The sequence below is a fragment of the Cervus canadensis genome, chromosome 31 (assembly GCF_019320065.1).
Source record: "Cervus canadensis isolate Bull #8, Minnesota chromosome 31, ASM1932006v1, whole genome shotgun sequence".
Taxonomy (NCBI): domain Eukaryota; kingdom Metazoa; phylum Chordata; class Mammalia; order Artiodactyla; family Cervidae; genus Cervus; species Cervus canadensis.
In genome coordinates, this window is record NC_057416.1 from 19,735,532 (window position 1) to 19,752,311 (window position 16,780).

Consider the following 16,780-nt stretch of genomic DNA (forward strand, 5'->3'; position numbering starts at 1 on the left):
GAAAGTTCTCAAAATCTCAGAAAAAAGGGACCTTTACTTCTTCACTGGGGAGGAGGATGAGTTAAGCTTTGAGAAGACTCCCTAGAGAAGGTGGAATACTCATTCCTTTGAGACAAGCTGAGGGAGGAATAGTCAAAAAATGAACCTGTGCCTACTTCATGACCTGGATAACTATAATCCGGCACATCAGTTGTATTTTGCTTTAGTAAGAATAATAATTTGGTTATAAAAACATTTCAGGATGAATTTTCAACATCTTCCCATCCCCAATTATGAAACTATATTGATGAAAATCTTAGGAGATGTTCCTTTATGACAGTTTGTAGTGACCAGAGATTCTTTTATCATTTAATTTTCCATTCATGTTGCCATTCCTTATTTGAAAAAGCAAAAACTTTGAAGAATTCAAAATATGATGGAGTTTACTGGACACTGAACACTAGATTATATGAGAAAAAATTTGTAAATGAAGTAAAAATCATGAATAGGCAAACCAAAACAAGAAGAACTTTTGATAAATTCCACAAAGTTGAAAAGTCATTTTGTTATGTGTGTGTCTGTCTGTGTGTATATATATGTAATATACACACAGACAGACACACACATACATACATATGCATGCAACATATATCTAAAATGAAACTATCATATACGAAGGAGGGCAGGTACCATGCCTTATATATATATATATCTCCTTCATATAATCTGTGCTGAACACATAGTAGGTGCTCAAAAACTTAACAGAGTTTAAGATTACTTGGCAAATAAGGTAGCTACTTTATATTAATCCTTAAATACATGTTAGAAACATAAAAACATGAAATTCGGTTTATTCTATTAGCTTAAAATGAAAACATTCACATTAGTATAATGATATTACCTGTAAGGGTAGCCGTGGTACTTGGAACGAAATATTGAAAGTAAAAAGCTGAAGAAGAAGACCACCAGGCCTAATCCCACGAGACAAATAACTAGAAAGAAACAGAAACCTCCATCAGTCTAGACACACACAACCCAAATGTTTATGTTTTTAAAAAACATTCAGTTAATTACACATACTTACATGTAACAGCTCATGGCACATACAGGTACCACAAACCAGATAATCATTATTTTCCACATTCTTCTCAATGACAATTTACTACTTGGAATATGAAAACAAAACAAAAAAAGAAGTGACTGATCTAAGTTTTTGGGTGGTATTCTTCTCTCATCGAATTCCTACAAGTACTAAAATGCCCCCAGAAGGACCAAAACAAAACACAAGAAAATGTGATAAACCACAAACGAGATTATCAGCCCCTGCACTGTGAAGCACTGGCTATATTAGCAGAGACATCTACAGTATTGGAATGTGCAATGTAACTTTTATTTTCAGATGCCATGCAATAGTTACAAAGAAATGTAATTTTATATGATTGGCTAGATTATTGCTTCAGTAAATGCCTGTTACTTACAAGTGCTAGTTCATTCCAGCATACCAAAAGCCAGTAACACAGGCTTGAGATGTGAGAAAATACAGACTCTGAAAGTCAAGAGGGAAAACCAACCCTAAATAGCTGGCGATAGTGTCAAGGTATTACTGTTCGTTTTAGAAAGGAACAAGTGGTGTGTGTTAGAGCAGGATATGCCAGGCTGTGATTTAGGTTTCCAGCATCACTGTATCCCTCACAGTTGACAACAGGGACATTTCTTTTCCTTTCTGTTACGGTTAGGAAGATTTTACTCTAAAGTGGATGACTAATCAAATATAATATATATTATGAAATATATGCAAATACATTTACTAGATTTTTAATTAAATTTGCTACTAGTAAAATAAATGCTTAAAAATCTGAGTCAATTAAATGCAGGTATGTTTAGAATAAAAGAAAATATATATTTAGAGAAATGGAAATTTACCTAAATCTGCTCTCTAAATAAGTTCTTTTAATAAGAAATACTTCATATTTCTTAAGAATAAAACATATGCATGATACTTGTATCCTTTCATTAGTTTCAGGGAATTCTTTAAAAACACTAGACTATCTAATATGGTTAGTTATAAAAGAAAGGGGAAGATAAAAGAGACTAAACACGCCAAGACAGAAGAAAACAAGGGAGATTAAATAATTCTATATGCTTCTATAGTGATGAACTATAGTTTTTAAATTATTCTAGCATATAAATTAGACCAGCTTTAATTACAATCCTGGAAATCAGTGGAGACTTTAGGACACTGTCAAAACATGATCCAGAAGCCGGTTAGTCAGTTTTCCTTCAACTCTGTAGGAATATCACTCTCTCAGTTTTGAGAACAAATTGTGAAAAATCCTAAGTACTTAATAGCATTCAGTTGCAGCCTCTGTTACATTTCATATCATATATAAAACACATGCAGGTGAATTTCAAATGAATTTTGGCAGAAAATAAAGCAAAAAAAAAAAAAAATAAAAGCTGCTGAACACTGCAAAAATGAAAACCATCTTCCTCCCCCCCGAAACTATAGAATGCCCAAATAGACAGACACCAGCCACCTGACTTAGCAACTTTGCTTACAATAATCTTAGTGCACCTAGAATGAGTGACATGATGCTTTGCTTTACATCTGCCTACATTTGGCATGACCACACACTTCTTCCTTTCCTCAGTCTTTTTCCAGGAGCTGAGTAAAACACTTTATCACTCTCTTTGCTGTTTACAGTATGAAAAGGCAAAAAGATAGGAAACTAAAAGAGGAACTCCCCAGGTCGGTAAGTACCCAATATGCTACTGGAGATCAGTGGAGAAATAACTCCAGAAAGAATGAAGAGATGGAGACAAAGCAAAAACTACACCCAGTTGCGGATGTGATTGGTGATGAAAGTCAAGTCTGATGTTGTAAAGAGCAATATTGCATAGGAATCTGGAATATTAGGTCCATGATTCAAGGCAAATTGGAAGTGGTCAAACAGGAGATGGCAAGAGTGAACCTGAACATTTTAGGAATCAATGAACTAAAATGGACTGGAATGGGTGAATTTAACTCAGATGACCATTGTATCTACTGCTGTGGACAAGAATCCCTTAGAAGAAATGGAGTAGCCCACAGAGTCAACGAAAGAGTCTGAAATGCCGTACTTGGATGCAATCTCAAAAATGACACGACAGGATGATCTCTGTTTGTTTCCAAGGCAAACCATTCAATAACACAGTAATCCAAGTCTATGCCCTGACCAGTAATGCTGAAGAAGCTGAAGCTGAACAGTTCTGTGAAGACCTACAAGACCTTCTAGAGCTAACACCCAAAGAAGATGTCCTTTGCATTATAGGGGACTAGAATGCAAAATTAGGAAGTCAAGAGATAGCTGGGGTAACAGGCAAATTTGGCCTTGGAGTACAAAACGAAGCGGGTCAAATGCTAACAGAATTTTGCCAAGGGAATGCACTGGTCATAGCAAACATCCTCTTCCAACAACACAAGAGGAGACTCTACACATAGACATCACCAGATGGTCAATACCAGATTGATTATATAGTTTGCAGCCAAAGATGGAGAAGCTCTGTACAGTCAGCAAAAACAAGACCAGGAGCAGACTGTAGCTCCGATCATGAACTCCTTATTGCCAAATTCAGACTTAAATTGAAGAAAGTAGGGAAAACCACTAGGCCATTCAGGTATGACCTAAATCAAATCCCTTACGATTATACAGTGGAAGTGAGAAATAGAGTCAAGAGATTAGATCTGATAGAGTTCCTGAAGAACTATGGACGGAGGTTCGTGACATTGTACAGGAGGCAGGGATCAAGACCACCCCCAAGAAAAAGAAATGCAAAAAGGCAAAATGGTTGTCTGAGGAGGCCTTAGAAATAGCTGAGAGAAGAAGAGAGGCTAAAGACAAAGGAAAAAAGGAAAGCTATACCCATCTGAATGCAGTGTTCCAAAGAATAGCAAGAAGAGGTAAGAAAGCCTTCCTCAGTGATCAGTGGAAAAAATAGAGGAAAACAATAGAATGGGAAAGTCCAGAGATCTCTTCAAGAAAATATGAGATACCAACAGAACATGTCATGCAGAGATGGGCAAAATAAAGGACAGAAATGGTATGGACCTAACAGAAGCAGAAAATATTAAGAACAAGTGGCAAGAATACACAGAACAACTATACCAAAAAGATCATGACCCAGATAACCATGATGGTGACTACAGCCATGAAATTGAAAGATGCTTGTTCCTTGGAAGAAAAGCTATGACCAATCTAGACAACATATTAAGAAGCAGAGACATTACTTTGCCAACAAAAGTCCATCTACTCAAGGCTATGGTTTTTCCAGTAGTCATGTATAGATGTGAGAGTTCGACTGTAAAGAAAAGCTGAGTGCCGAACAGTTGATGCTTTTGAACTGTGCTGTTGGAGAAGATTCTTGAGAATCCCTTGGACTGCAAGGAGATCCAACCAGTCCATCCTAAAGGAAATCAGTCCTGAATATTCATTGGAAGGACTGCTGCTGAAGCTGAAACTCCAATACTTTGGCCACCTGATGCAAAGAATCAACTCATTGGAAAAGACCTTGATGCTGGGAGGGATTGAAGGCAGGAGGAGAAGGGGACGACAGAGGATTAGATGGTTGGATGGCAACACTGATTCGATGGACATGAGTCTGAGTAAACTCCAGGAGTTGGTGATGGACAGGGAGGCCTGGCATGCTGCAGTCCATGGGGTCACAAAGAGTTGGACAGGACTGAGCGACTGAACTGAACTGAACACTTGATATGCACCGTGGCAAATGTGTCTCAAAATGTGATCAAGTGAAACAGAGGCTATTTCCTTGATTCTGTGTGGTAGAGCAAAGTAACGGAACTGAGGTACAGGCACATAGGGAAGGAAGAGGACTTGGGGAGGAGTCAGTGGTGACCCAACAAACCATTTACCACAGCCAGTCCCAGATAACACACTTGTGAGGACAAAGTGCTATGAGGGCACAGACACATTCTGACCTGGGCAACAGTAATCACAGCACTTGCATTATATCCAAAATAAAAATCACACTGGAATCAGAAGGGCTAATTTCAAAATATATCTCCCATTCCCCACTCCTTCTCTCTCCCCCACGCACTCGCTTGTACACACTCTCTCACACACACACAAATAAAGTGCAGTGGGTGGGGGCTGAAGTGATGTTATATGTATATTACACACTATCTTACTACTTTAATGTGATAGGATGTATGATAAATATATGAACATGTAAGAATTTGTCCTTATATAAATACTACTTGTTGGTCCCAAGAACATCACATCTTGATGCAAATGATAAATCATAAAATGATATTCTGAACAATGATTAACTAAACAAAGTAATGCATTCATTGCTTCTGTGGTTTCTTTATAACAGTATGTAAATGCCATCGGGGAAACAAGGGTAAAAGATTTATTACATCCAAAATGTTTCAACACTAAAGATCCCTAAGTATTGTATTTAGAAATCACTATGACTGACTTAGATTCATGTCACCATAGCTAAAATTCCCATAAAGAAAGTAAGTCTGGATTTTTATTTTAAACTTTTTAATAAATTAAGAGTCTTCTCCAGATGTCTATGTTCCTCATATATACATTCTGGATTTTAATAGGGTTCAGAAATGCAAAGCATATTGATAAAAATCTTAATTATAGGTTTGTGAAGGCATAATCATAAACTCACATAGGGACTTAGTATCAATTATGGAAAGATCTGTGGCAAGAAATGCTGAATTTAAGGCTGTCTGACCTTCTCTGACCTGTGCTCCTGAGGGCAGAAGATTTTTCCCTCTTCCTGCCATAAACACTTCATAAAAATGTGTAATCTTATTGGAACTCCCTGAGGGGAACAGTTATGTCAAAGGATAAAACAGTCACCTTGTTAAGACACAAAGCTGAAACTTGGTAGACTTGTTCTTCTTGGAATATCACTGGAAAAGGCAAAAACCCTGAAAAAGATGGTACCACAAGATGCCCCCTTTCAAAATGTAGCTCAAAAGAGGTTTTGGAGGTAGTTGGAAGGCATTATAATACTTCAGGGTACACTTATGCACAAACTTCTCTGTCTGAATCAGTCCTTGAATGCATAGATGACTCTGTGGCATAGGGGACATATCATTAGCCTATAAAACCTCTGAAGACTCTGTCCCTAGAACTTTCCCCCTCTTCCTGTACGGTGGACATGACCAGAGATACCATAACTTCAGCAGAGATACATCAAACCACCCCAACAAGGGTGAATAACAGCTTTTTTTAAATACCCAATTCCACAGAAAATCGCCAATCCCATTTTGGAAGAAATGTACTTTTAAATGTTTGCGCACACACCACACATCCAAGAAAGAGAAAAAAGTAAGAAACACCGCAGCTGTCTTCAAACCAGAACCTTTCTTCAGAAGTTCGTTTACAAAGGACTTTTATCTGTTTCCCATTTGATTTAAATGAAGCTTGACTAAAACAAACTTACAACGATACCAACACAGAGACTTACTCCGTCTTTTTCCAACATCTCCCTTGGATGTTGCCGCTTCATTTAGAAGAACCATCCCCATGGTGATAGCCGCATCTATAGTAGTTGTCAAGGAAACATTAGAAATAGATGCAAATAAAATCTATTAATTGTTCTGGACCTGGACACCATGTGTTCTGTACCAGAATGATGGAATTACACACGCACACAGAGGTGAATGCAACTTACTCTCCTGATATAAAATTATAGCTTATCATGTATTTAAATAAATATGCCTTGATTTTTAGACTATATAACCTCAAACTTTCCTTTGTGAGATTTTTAAGGTCTAATTCTAAATGCTCTTAAATTCCAGGACTTTCATAGTGCATATGAATTATATACTCTCAAAACCAATAATGATATTTCACCTTATACATAAAGATATACATACACTAGTTACACTCAGAATGACATTTCACTGGGCAATCACAGAAAACTGGGAATATACTCAGCATGGAACCAACCAACCAGCCTTGGTGGATGACTAATACGTACAAGAGAGAAAGTTACCAAATACCATCCCCTTGGCTGACAAAAATGGTTCTGTTGTTGTTTAGTTTCAAAGTCATATGTGCCTCTTTGCAACCCTAGGAACTGTAGTCCACCAGGCAAGAGTACTGGAGTGGGTTGCCATTTCCTTCTCCAGGGCATCTTCCCAACCCAGGCCTCTCCTGCGTTGGCAGGTGGGTTCTTCACCACTGGGCCACCAGGGGGGCCCACCCGACACATATATACATACCACTAAGCTTTTAGGAAATTCATGATAACAGTTTGAAAACTTCTGAAATTCAGACAATTACAAGTTCTTTGTGTTTCAACTGTGTAGTGATGGGGATGTTACCAGTAATAAACTGATAGAAAAATTAAAAGGTTGTTTCACTGAAACTGCTGAGACACAGGAAATTTACTGCTTAACTTAGTTCTTTGGAGCAGACTGATGGGACTGATGCAGATCCTTAAAACCGAATTCAGTTAGGATTCCGCTCCCATTTTTTTCTGGCAACATCCTTTTATATTCATGTATAATTCTAATCTATCCACTTAAGTGTATAGACTTGAGCTACTGACAACTCACACAGACTTCTGGATTAATTTATCTCAAAAACATTTTCTATAAATATTCAAAATATAAATCACATTTTAAAAGTATTTTATATAGATATTACAAACAAAACAAATATTTATTTTATGATGCCATCTACTGAGTAGCTTCCAAAATTCCTTCCAAAATACAATGTCGGGGGAAATAGCACTATTTTTTATTTCTGGGGAAAATAAAGTTTAGAAACTAAATGCTTTAAAATTTTAGCTACATGAACACTGTATATTAAAACATTCTCAGGATAAAACTGGATACGTAAATACCCATGTGTACATTGTATATAAGTGTTATTAGCACACAGAGACATAAATATTCACTTAGGGAGAAGTTATTAAGCAAATTACATTTTATTGGATATTAACTACGGTCACTCAAGTGTAACATATCCCTGTTAATATCTTCGTAACACATCCCTGTTAATATCTTCGTAACACACACATATATATATGGATATATATTTTTTCACTACTGTTCCTCTGTAGGGCTTCCCTGATAGCGCAGTTGGTAAAGAATCTGCCTGTAATGCAGGAGACCCCAGTTCTATTCCTACGTCAGGAAGATCCGCTGGAGAAGGGATAAGGCTACCCACTCCAGTCTTCTTGGGCTTCCCTTGTGGCACAGCTGGTAAAGAATCCACTTGCAATGTGGGAGACTTGGGTTCGATCCCTAGAATGGAAAGTTCCCCTGGAGAAGGGAAAGGTTACCCACTCCAGTATTTTGGCCTAAGAATTCCATGGACTGTATAGTCCATGGGTTTGCAAAGGGTAAGACATGACTGAGCGACTTTCACTTTGTCAAAAATTGCTTTGTCACTTTGTCCCTCTGTAGATTTGAAAACTACGTGACCAATGTGTTTCTCATTTGATTGCTTTTATACTTTACACAAATTCAAACAGTGTTATTACAAAGCTGTAAGATTTTCATCAGAGTATACCGATTGTTATTGCTTATCTTACTCATAGGCATTTCTTTCCAAGTGTTTGCTATTACAAATACTCCTACAAAGAATATCTTCTTATATATACATGTGAAATGTTTTTTCTAGGGTCTACACCTAGAGGTAGAGTTTCTGAGAGGCTGATATGTGTAGTTTCAATTTTACTAGATATGATCATATTCTGTAAAACAAGTGGTGTTAAGAATTACCATTTTTTTACACTGCACTAACACAGTTTTGCTGAACTATTGATTTTATCAAATTGTTGAGTAGGGATCTGTCTCACTAGTGAGTCAGGGTTTATCTTTTGATATGTTAATTCCTCTTTTTGCTTAATTTTTTGTATTGTGCTTTTTTTTTTTTGCCCATTTTCCCATAAGTATATTTTCTTATTAACTTAGAAGATGCTTCAGTTTTTTCTGGATATGAATGTTTTGAAGTGTTACATACAGATTCTTCTACTTTTAAATTGTTTACTTATGCAGAAGGTTGTCATTTCAGTATGGTCAAAATTGATATTCTTTTCCTTCATGAGCTTTGGTTACTGTTGCTTACTTATGAAACTAATTCCTACCCCTAAGTCTTAGAAATACTCTGTTAGTTTTAGGTATACAATATTAAGTGTGTGAACATTTAAATACATTAGGAACTAATAAGCACCAGAAGTCTAGTAACCATATGCCCCATACAAAGTTATTAAGTATTATCAACCGTATTCCTTATGTTGTATATTACATCCCCACGACTACTTTAAAACTGTAAGTTTGAACCTCCTCATCTCCTATTTGGCTCAAGCCCTCAACCAGCTGCCCTTTGCAACCACCCCGTTTTCTGTATCTATGAATCTGTTTCCGGTTTGTTGTTTGTTCATTTGTTTTTTAGATTCCACATACAAGTGAGATCATAAAGTACCTGTCTTTCTCTAACTTATTTCACTTAGCATGATACCTTTTAGATTCATCCATGTTGTTGCAAATGTCAGGAGTTTTCTTTTAATGGCTGAGTGTTTATGTGTGTCTGTACATCGTGTCTTCTTCAACCGTTCATCCACTGATGGACATTGTGGTTGTGTCCATATTTTGGCTACTGTAAATAATGCTGAACAGAGAGGTGTATATATCCTGCTGAATTAGTTTTCATTTTCTTCCAGTAAATATTCAGAAAATTACTGAATCATATGCTGGTTCTATTTTTTATTTATTTATTTTTAGAAACTTTCATACTTTTTTCCATAGTGGCTGTACCAAATTAGATTCCTCCAATCCTCATCAAGGTTTATTTGCTGTCTTCTTGATGACAGCCATTCTGACAGGTGTAAGGTGGTATCTTTCTTGGATTTTATTTGCAGTTCCTTGATGATTAGTGATTTAGATCATCTTTCCACATGACTGTTGGAATTATGTCTTCCTTAGAAAAGAGTTTAGTCCACTCAAGTCCTCTATTTCTAAACTGTTTTGTTTCTTGATATTGAGTTGTATGAGTTATGCATTTGGATATTAACTGCTTATTGGATATATAACCTGCAAATATCTTCTCCCATTCAGTAAGCTACCTTTTCATTTTGTTGATGGCTTTTTTCCAATGTATAAAAAGCTTCTTAGTTTGATGTAGTCTCACTTGTTTATATTTGCTTTTGTTTGCCTTGCCTAAGGAGACAGAGCCAAAAAGTTATTGCCAAGACCCATGTCGAAGAGCATCCTGCCTATGTCTTCTCTGAGGAATTTTATGGTTTCGGGTCTTACCTTTAAGTCTTTAACTCATTTTGAGTTTATTTTGTATATGGTGTGAGGAAGTGGTCCAGTTTCATTCTTCTGCACGTAGCTGTCTAGTTTTCCCAATACCATTTATTGAAGGGGCTGTATTTTTCCCACCACATATTCTTTATTTTTTGTAGCTTCATCGACCACAAGAGCATGGGTTTATTATTTGGGCTCTTCAGTCTATTCTGTTGATCTGTGTGTCCATTTTTGTGCTGACTCTATACTGTCTTTATTACCATAGTGTTTTTTTTTCTTAAACCACCCTTAGCATCTATTTATCTTGGGCTGCGCTGGGTCTTTGTCGCCGTGTGGGCCCTTCTCTGGTTGTGGAGAGGGGGGCTACTCCAGCTGTGGAGCGTGGGCCTCCCCTGCTGCGGAGCGTGGAGCGTGCGCTCTGGCCGTGCAGGCTTCAGCGGCTACGGCACGCAGGCTCCCTGTCTGCGGCTCACGGTCTGCACACTGCAGGCTCAGTAGCTGTGGCACACGGGCTCAGTCGCCGTGTGGCATCTTCCCAGACCAGGGACTGAGCTGGTGTCCCCCCCTGCCCTGCAAGGGAAATTCTTAACCACTGGACCACCAAGGAAGCCACATAGCTTTTTAATATAGTTTGAAATCAGGGTGTATGATACCTACAGCTTTGTTCTTCTTTCTCATGACTGCTTTGGCTAAATAGGGTCTTTTGCAGTTCCATGCAAATTTTAATTATTCTAGTTTTGTGAAAAATGGCACTAGTAGTTTGAAAAGAATGGCCCTAAATCTGTAGATTGCTTTGGGCAGAATGGACTTTCTAACGTCTTTAACATAAGGCAGGTAATGCCATTCTTTTCCTCAGAGAACTCTTTACTCAGAGTGAGATGGAAAGTTAATAATCTAAAAACCTCAAAATGACCTCCAGGTGGCACCTCATTTGTACCCTGACCCACTTCCTATACTGCTCTGCCCTTGTTGGCTCTTACTCATGTCCTTGGTATTTTTTCAACAAGAACCCTCTGCCTCAGGATCTTTGCACTTGCTATTTCTCTATCTGAATGCTATTCCCCTCAATGTCCATGTAACTCACTCCCTCACTTCCCTTGGGTTTCTGATCAAATGACAGTGGAGAAGCCTCCTTTGAACACTGTACCTCTTATCCTGCTTTATTTTTCTCTATTAACGTTATTTTTTACAAGAAATTTAGAACTTGTATCTTTTTTTATTTATTTACTGTCTCTCTCTTGTCACTACAATGTTTTGCCCAAAGGGTAGGGACTTTATTTTGTTCACTATCTTACCCAGTACCAACTAGGCTTTGATATGCATGATTGTAATCCTCAGTTTACACATAAGGAAACTGAAGCCATCAGAGAGATCCAAGTAACCTGTGCAAAGCCACAAAGCTAGTGAGTAAAAGGTGCAAACCAAAAGAACATAGAAGAATTGAAGCAGGATGATAACAGGGTTAGAAAAAATGATGAGGGAACAGCAAAGGAACAAAATAGTTAAATCTGTTTAACAATGTATATCTTTATGCTAAGCATAAAATTTTATATCAAGTGAAAATGCACATAATGATATAATTGCATCTCTTTACAAATATTAAGAGAAATTCAGGGAAAGAAAGATAATAAAAAGTTAAAAGCAACTGTCTTGGGGTAATAAGGTTGTGGGGTTTTGTTTTCTATTATTTATACTCTACATACTAGTAGTTTGCAAACTTTTTCTGTGAAGGCCCAGAATGTAAACATTTGGGGCTATGCACGCTGTGTGGTGTATTGTTACTACTCAGTTCTGCTACTGTAGTGCAAAGTAATCACAGACAATACACAAATGAATAGGTGTGGCTGTGTTCCAATGAAACTTATTTATAAAAAGACAGTCAGGCTAGAATTGAACCTTGCTGGTCCTAGTTTGCCAACCCCTGCTATAGAGGATCTGAGACAGTGCCAGAGATACTCTAAACTGTTATGTCTGCGAGGAAGTTAGCTTTGCTCTTATGTGAAAATAAAGAAACGCAAAAATCCTTGTGCACATGATCTCAAAGTAGGAACTTTAAAGCAAAGAGATTACTAGATATAGGTGTTATGTACAAGCTGAATGTTAAATATTTTATTAGAGAGCAGCAGGGTCAGGAACGAAGTGTGAGTTTTTTACTTAGAATGCTTCCTGCAAAAGTCAGTTTTCTAGTCATTAACAAGGAAAGAGCTGTGAACCTACTTTAAACTTGATGACTGTAACTGAGATATGTGAATTACACTAAATGGCCTTAAACTGGCCAACCCTCTTTTTTTATCTAAAAATACTTTTGAGCTTAAAAACTTTGAGTATTGAGAATTATTTAGGTCTAGTTCTATTCTGTCAATGAAAATAATTTTTGGTAAAAGAGAGCCTGCAAAATACTTATCATTTGGGCAAAAAAAATCACATTTGTAATGTAAACATTTTTAGATTATGTACTGATTTATAAACACAGGAAGAAGCTTTGACTCTAACATCTGTCAGAGTTAATGTGTAGGTCTTCCTTTATTGGGTGGAAGGCTGACTGATTAATGAAAGCACCTACAAATCTCTGAGAGATTCTGTGTCAAATTCTGGAATAACAGATGCTTTTCTGTCATTAAACTGATGGGTGTAACCATTTGACTAAGCCTTATTAAAGAATCTCAACATGTAGAGATTAAGAGATATAAATATATACCAGCTAAATGTTATGTTCCTGAGACTTTCTATTGTCCTGAGATTAATGACTATGCCTGCATAGACACAAACACACAGACACACACCTTTTTTCCACTTCATGTATAACTTTGCACATCTGTACTGATTAATATCATAACATTATACACTTCAGCTACTACACACTCTCCAGTCCCCTGTTTATCCTGTCAATCATTTTCTTACTGTTAAAATTAAGTCAAAATATTGACATGATCCTACATAAAACAGGAGCTGCTGTTTGTGTAAATAACAAAATCCACAGAAAATGAATATCCTAGTGAACTGGTAGCACATACATTTGCATTACATTATAATCCATTCTCAATCACAAATGATGTTAGGTTTATTGTGGCTCCTAAGAAGAGACCCAGGATTGTCAGTTTAAAGATAAATGTGAACAAATGTTGGGAAAAAGTCAGCCCATTATAGAAGACTTTATCTAAAATATCTTCAACTTGTATCCATCATTAATTTTTTTTCTGTAGTATGTTTCTCCTTGGATATATAACACATTAAAAGAAACATTTGCTGTCTATTATAGATTGAAAATAAGTCAGAGTAAAACTATACTCTCATAATAGATGGAAAACAAATGTTTTTCTCATAGGAAAAGCAAATATGATCTTTATGAGAACACATGTATTTTTAAATATTTAGAAACAGTTGTTACTGCTAGTATAACCTTTGCCTTTTATATCAGAACCTTTACTTCTAATTGATATTTATCTCATGTCATCTTGACATCCCAGAATTTAGAGGATGTGCAGAATTAAGGGACAGGTCAGAATTTGTATACTTGACAGTAAAGCCAATCCGAGAACTCGTGTGTCTGGTTTCCACTAGCACACAGAACATGTCCTCATGAATTTAGATCTGATTCAAATTTCTTAGCAAGGTATGGAAAGATATTTACTATCCAGCCAACTAACCTTTCATCAGTCTGCCCTGCACAGTCTGTGAATACTCTTTCATACACCTTCCACTGGAATATTCTCACTCACTTATTCTCCACCTGGGGAGAACTCCTTTTTTACTGTATAAAAACCTGGCTAAAAAGTCAATTCAACTTTTCCATGTGTCAAGTTGCCTCTTGATGCCTCATACTAATTAAAATTATTTTCCTATCAGCCTACCTTGTTGCAGACAGCAAATATCTTATATTTACAACAGGTGTTAAAACATAACTGAATGAAAAATTTTAAAAATATTTTACTTGGAAAAATAAAGAGAATTATACATTAGCTTTAGTTCATATATTCCTTATTAAAATGTCATAACATTTTTTATTATTTTTAAAAATAGCTTTCTCTCAAAGACTACTTAGGAATTTTTTTTTCCTCCTAAATAGGGTACTGAAATAAAATACTACTAACAGGGAGAAAAATCTTATTTTTACTAAATGTCATTCTATAACCTATGACATCAAATGACTCCATCTGTTTGCTCTTAGATTTTTTTAAAGTAAAATTTTGTTTGTAGCAACTGCATCCAATGATCTGGCTTACTAAATTAGGAAGAGAAAACCAAAAGGTAGAAATATTCTCCAAAGATAAACAAGAAGTTACCACCTGGAATTTGCATTTTTTTCAACCCACTCCAGTATTCTTGCCTAGAGAATCCCATGGACAGAGGAGCCTGGAGGGCTATAGTCCATGGGGTTGCAAGAGTCGGACATGACTCAGCCACTAAACCACCACATAAAAACATACACGCAAATTACAAAACAAAAAAATTATAAAGTAAGTTTTAAAAAATTAGTAAATTCTGCCAAGTAAAAGTAAAATCAGAAATTATTATATAATGGCTTCTTCTAAACTTTCATTGATGATTTTAATGAGCCCACCATTCTAAGACATTTTCTCTTTTCATAGATACAGGCAAATAAAAAGAACAGCAGCGATAAAGCAACAAATAGTTACTAGCAGCAGAAAGATAATACATTTTAGTGTTAAAAATCTACATGGAAGACTTCATACTGTTTGTAAAATTTCTTTGAGTCCTAAATCTCGGCTTGAGGTCAATGAGCCATGAAATGAAACCTTGGGGAATTCCTGCCATACAATGGAATGATGGTCTCAACACACCTTTTCATTCCTTTTGCTAGGTATTTCTGATGTTTTAATAGCTGCTTTGAAAGAAGTATATTGCTAAAATGCTACATCATGGGTTGAAAACAGATAGAAAAGAAAAAGGAAAAACTACAGAACCAAAAAGTTACCTGCAATACATATTTCCCCTTTCCTGCAGGTTCACTTTCTATGGTTTCAGTTACCCACAGTCCAAAAACATTAAATGGAAAAGTTCAGAAATAATTCGTAAGTTTTAAAGTAAGATTCAAATGCCATTCTAGCAGCATGATGAAATCTCACATCTTTCTGCCCTGTTCCATCCGGATGTCCCTCTGTCCAGAGTGCCCACACTGTGTTCACTACTTGTTCCGTCGTCACTCAGCAGCCATCCTGTTACCAGATCAGCTGTCATGGGGTCACTGTTTACTTAATAGTGGCCCCAAAGCACAAGAGTAGTGATGCTGACAGTTCGGATCTTCTCTTACTATGCCTAGTCTGTAAGTTAACCTGTACCATAGGTATGCACGTCTAGGAAAAAATACAGTTCTTTCTCCAAACTAAGGCAAGGCAATTCAATTTTGTGGGTTTTAGTTTTCCTAGTTATAAAATGAGGTTTTGCTCTAGGAGAGTTCTAAGAATGCTTAAAGGTTTAAATAGTTATGGTTATATCAGATACTAGAAAACAGGGTCTAGACTGCTTTATCTGAAGATGAATCTTGGTAACCAGCAGAGTAATCAAATTTTATAAATGACACTATAAGGTACACTTTAGATCCTGACAATGACTCAGTACATTCAACATTATAAACTTAACACACAAATGTTTCCACAGGACTCACACAAATGTCAGTGTTCCCCCAAAGTACAGCTGTTTACCCCAAAATTAACCTTACTTCATTCTAGTAATATGTAATTTGTTTTTTGAAAAATGTATCGTACCTCTTTGCTATTCTGCTGTCTTTACCCTTCTACCTCTAAACCACAAATTGTACTATATTATCTGATTCATAACATTTAGTCTTCCATGTTCCAAAAAGATGTCTAATTATCCTAAATCTTCCTCTCTCACTTACTATAACATTTAAGGGAACTAAGATAATTTCTTTATCCTGCTTTTTATATAACACTTTTTTTCCTTCCCCATTAAGATTCTAAAGGGGAAAACCATACAGACATCACAAAAAACTCTAGCCAGAGATAATCAAAAGCTATACTTCAAAATTCAATAGTAAGTTAAAAAAAAGAGAAAATTATAACCTATTAATGATTTAGAATTTTAAAAATTACATGGTAAGAGAAAATAGCATAGGAATTGGAAAATTAGTCACATGGTAAAGTGTCAAATTTAATGTCTCAAAAGTCTTGATTATTTGTTAGGAAAAAAATCAGTTTGATAGCATGCAGCTCTGCTTTGTTCTTATCAACCCATCAGTATTTTAAAGGATACTTAGTACCAGAATAATGTGTGACTCTGCCACGAATTGGACCTGGCTGCTCCCATGAATGTAGCTCTATAAAACAAGACAGAGAAGCAAAAATTACAATCTGGGGAAAAGCAGGGTTTTGGCAGCTTTTTCTTTGTATAATTCTATACCTTGAAGATTAACAATGGATAAAGCTATGAATTAAGCTCCTATTTATGGTTTTGGAACAAAATAATTAGTTACTTTTGAATAAAATAATTATTAGTTAACTAGAAGTAGAAGATGAAGCGCTGGTGGCTGATGTC

The 16,780-nt window shown here is 36.3% G+C and overlaps 1 protein-coding gene across 3 annotated transcripts in view; it reads right to left on the reverse strand.

The window, feature by feature from the left end:
- Positions 1-16,780, reverse strand: part of TUSC3 (tumor suppressor candidate 3) — a 215,418-nt gene that overhangs the window by 16,898 nt on the left and 181,740 nt on the right. For all 3 annotated transcript variants that reach the window (XM_043454211.1, XM_043454208.1, XM_043454210.1), the window contains 3 exons: positions 16,499-16,562; positions 6,469-6,543; positions 881-971 (listed from right to left, as the gene is read on the reverse strand). In XM_043454211.1, coding sequence (XP_043310146.1) covers positions 881-971; positions 6,469-6,543; positions 16,499-16,562 — 230 coding nt within the window. The remainder of the gene's footprint in view (positions 1-880; positions 972-6,468; positions 6,544-16,498; positions 16,563-16,780) is intronic.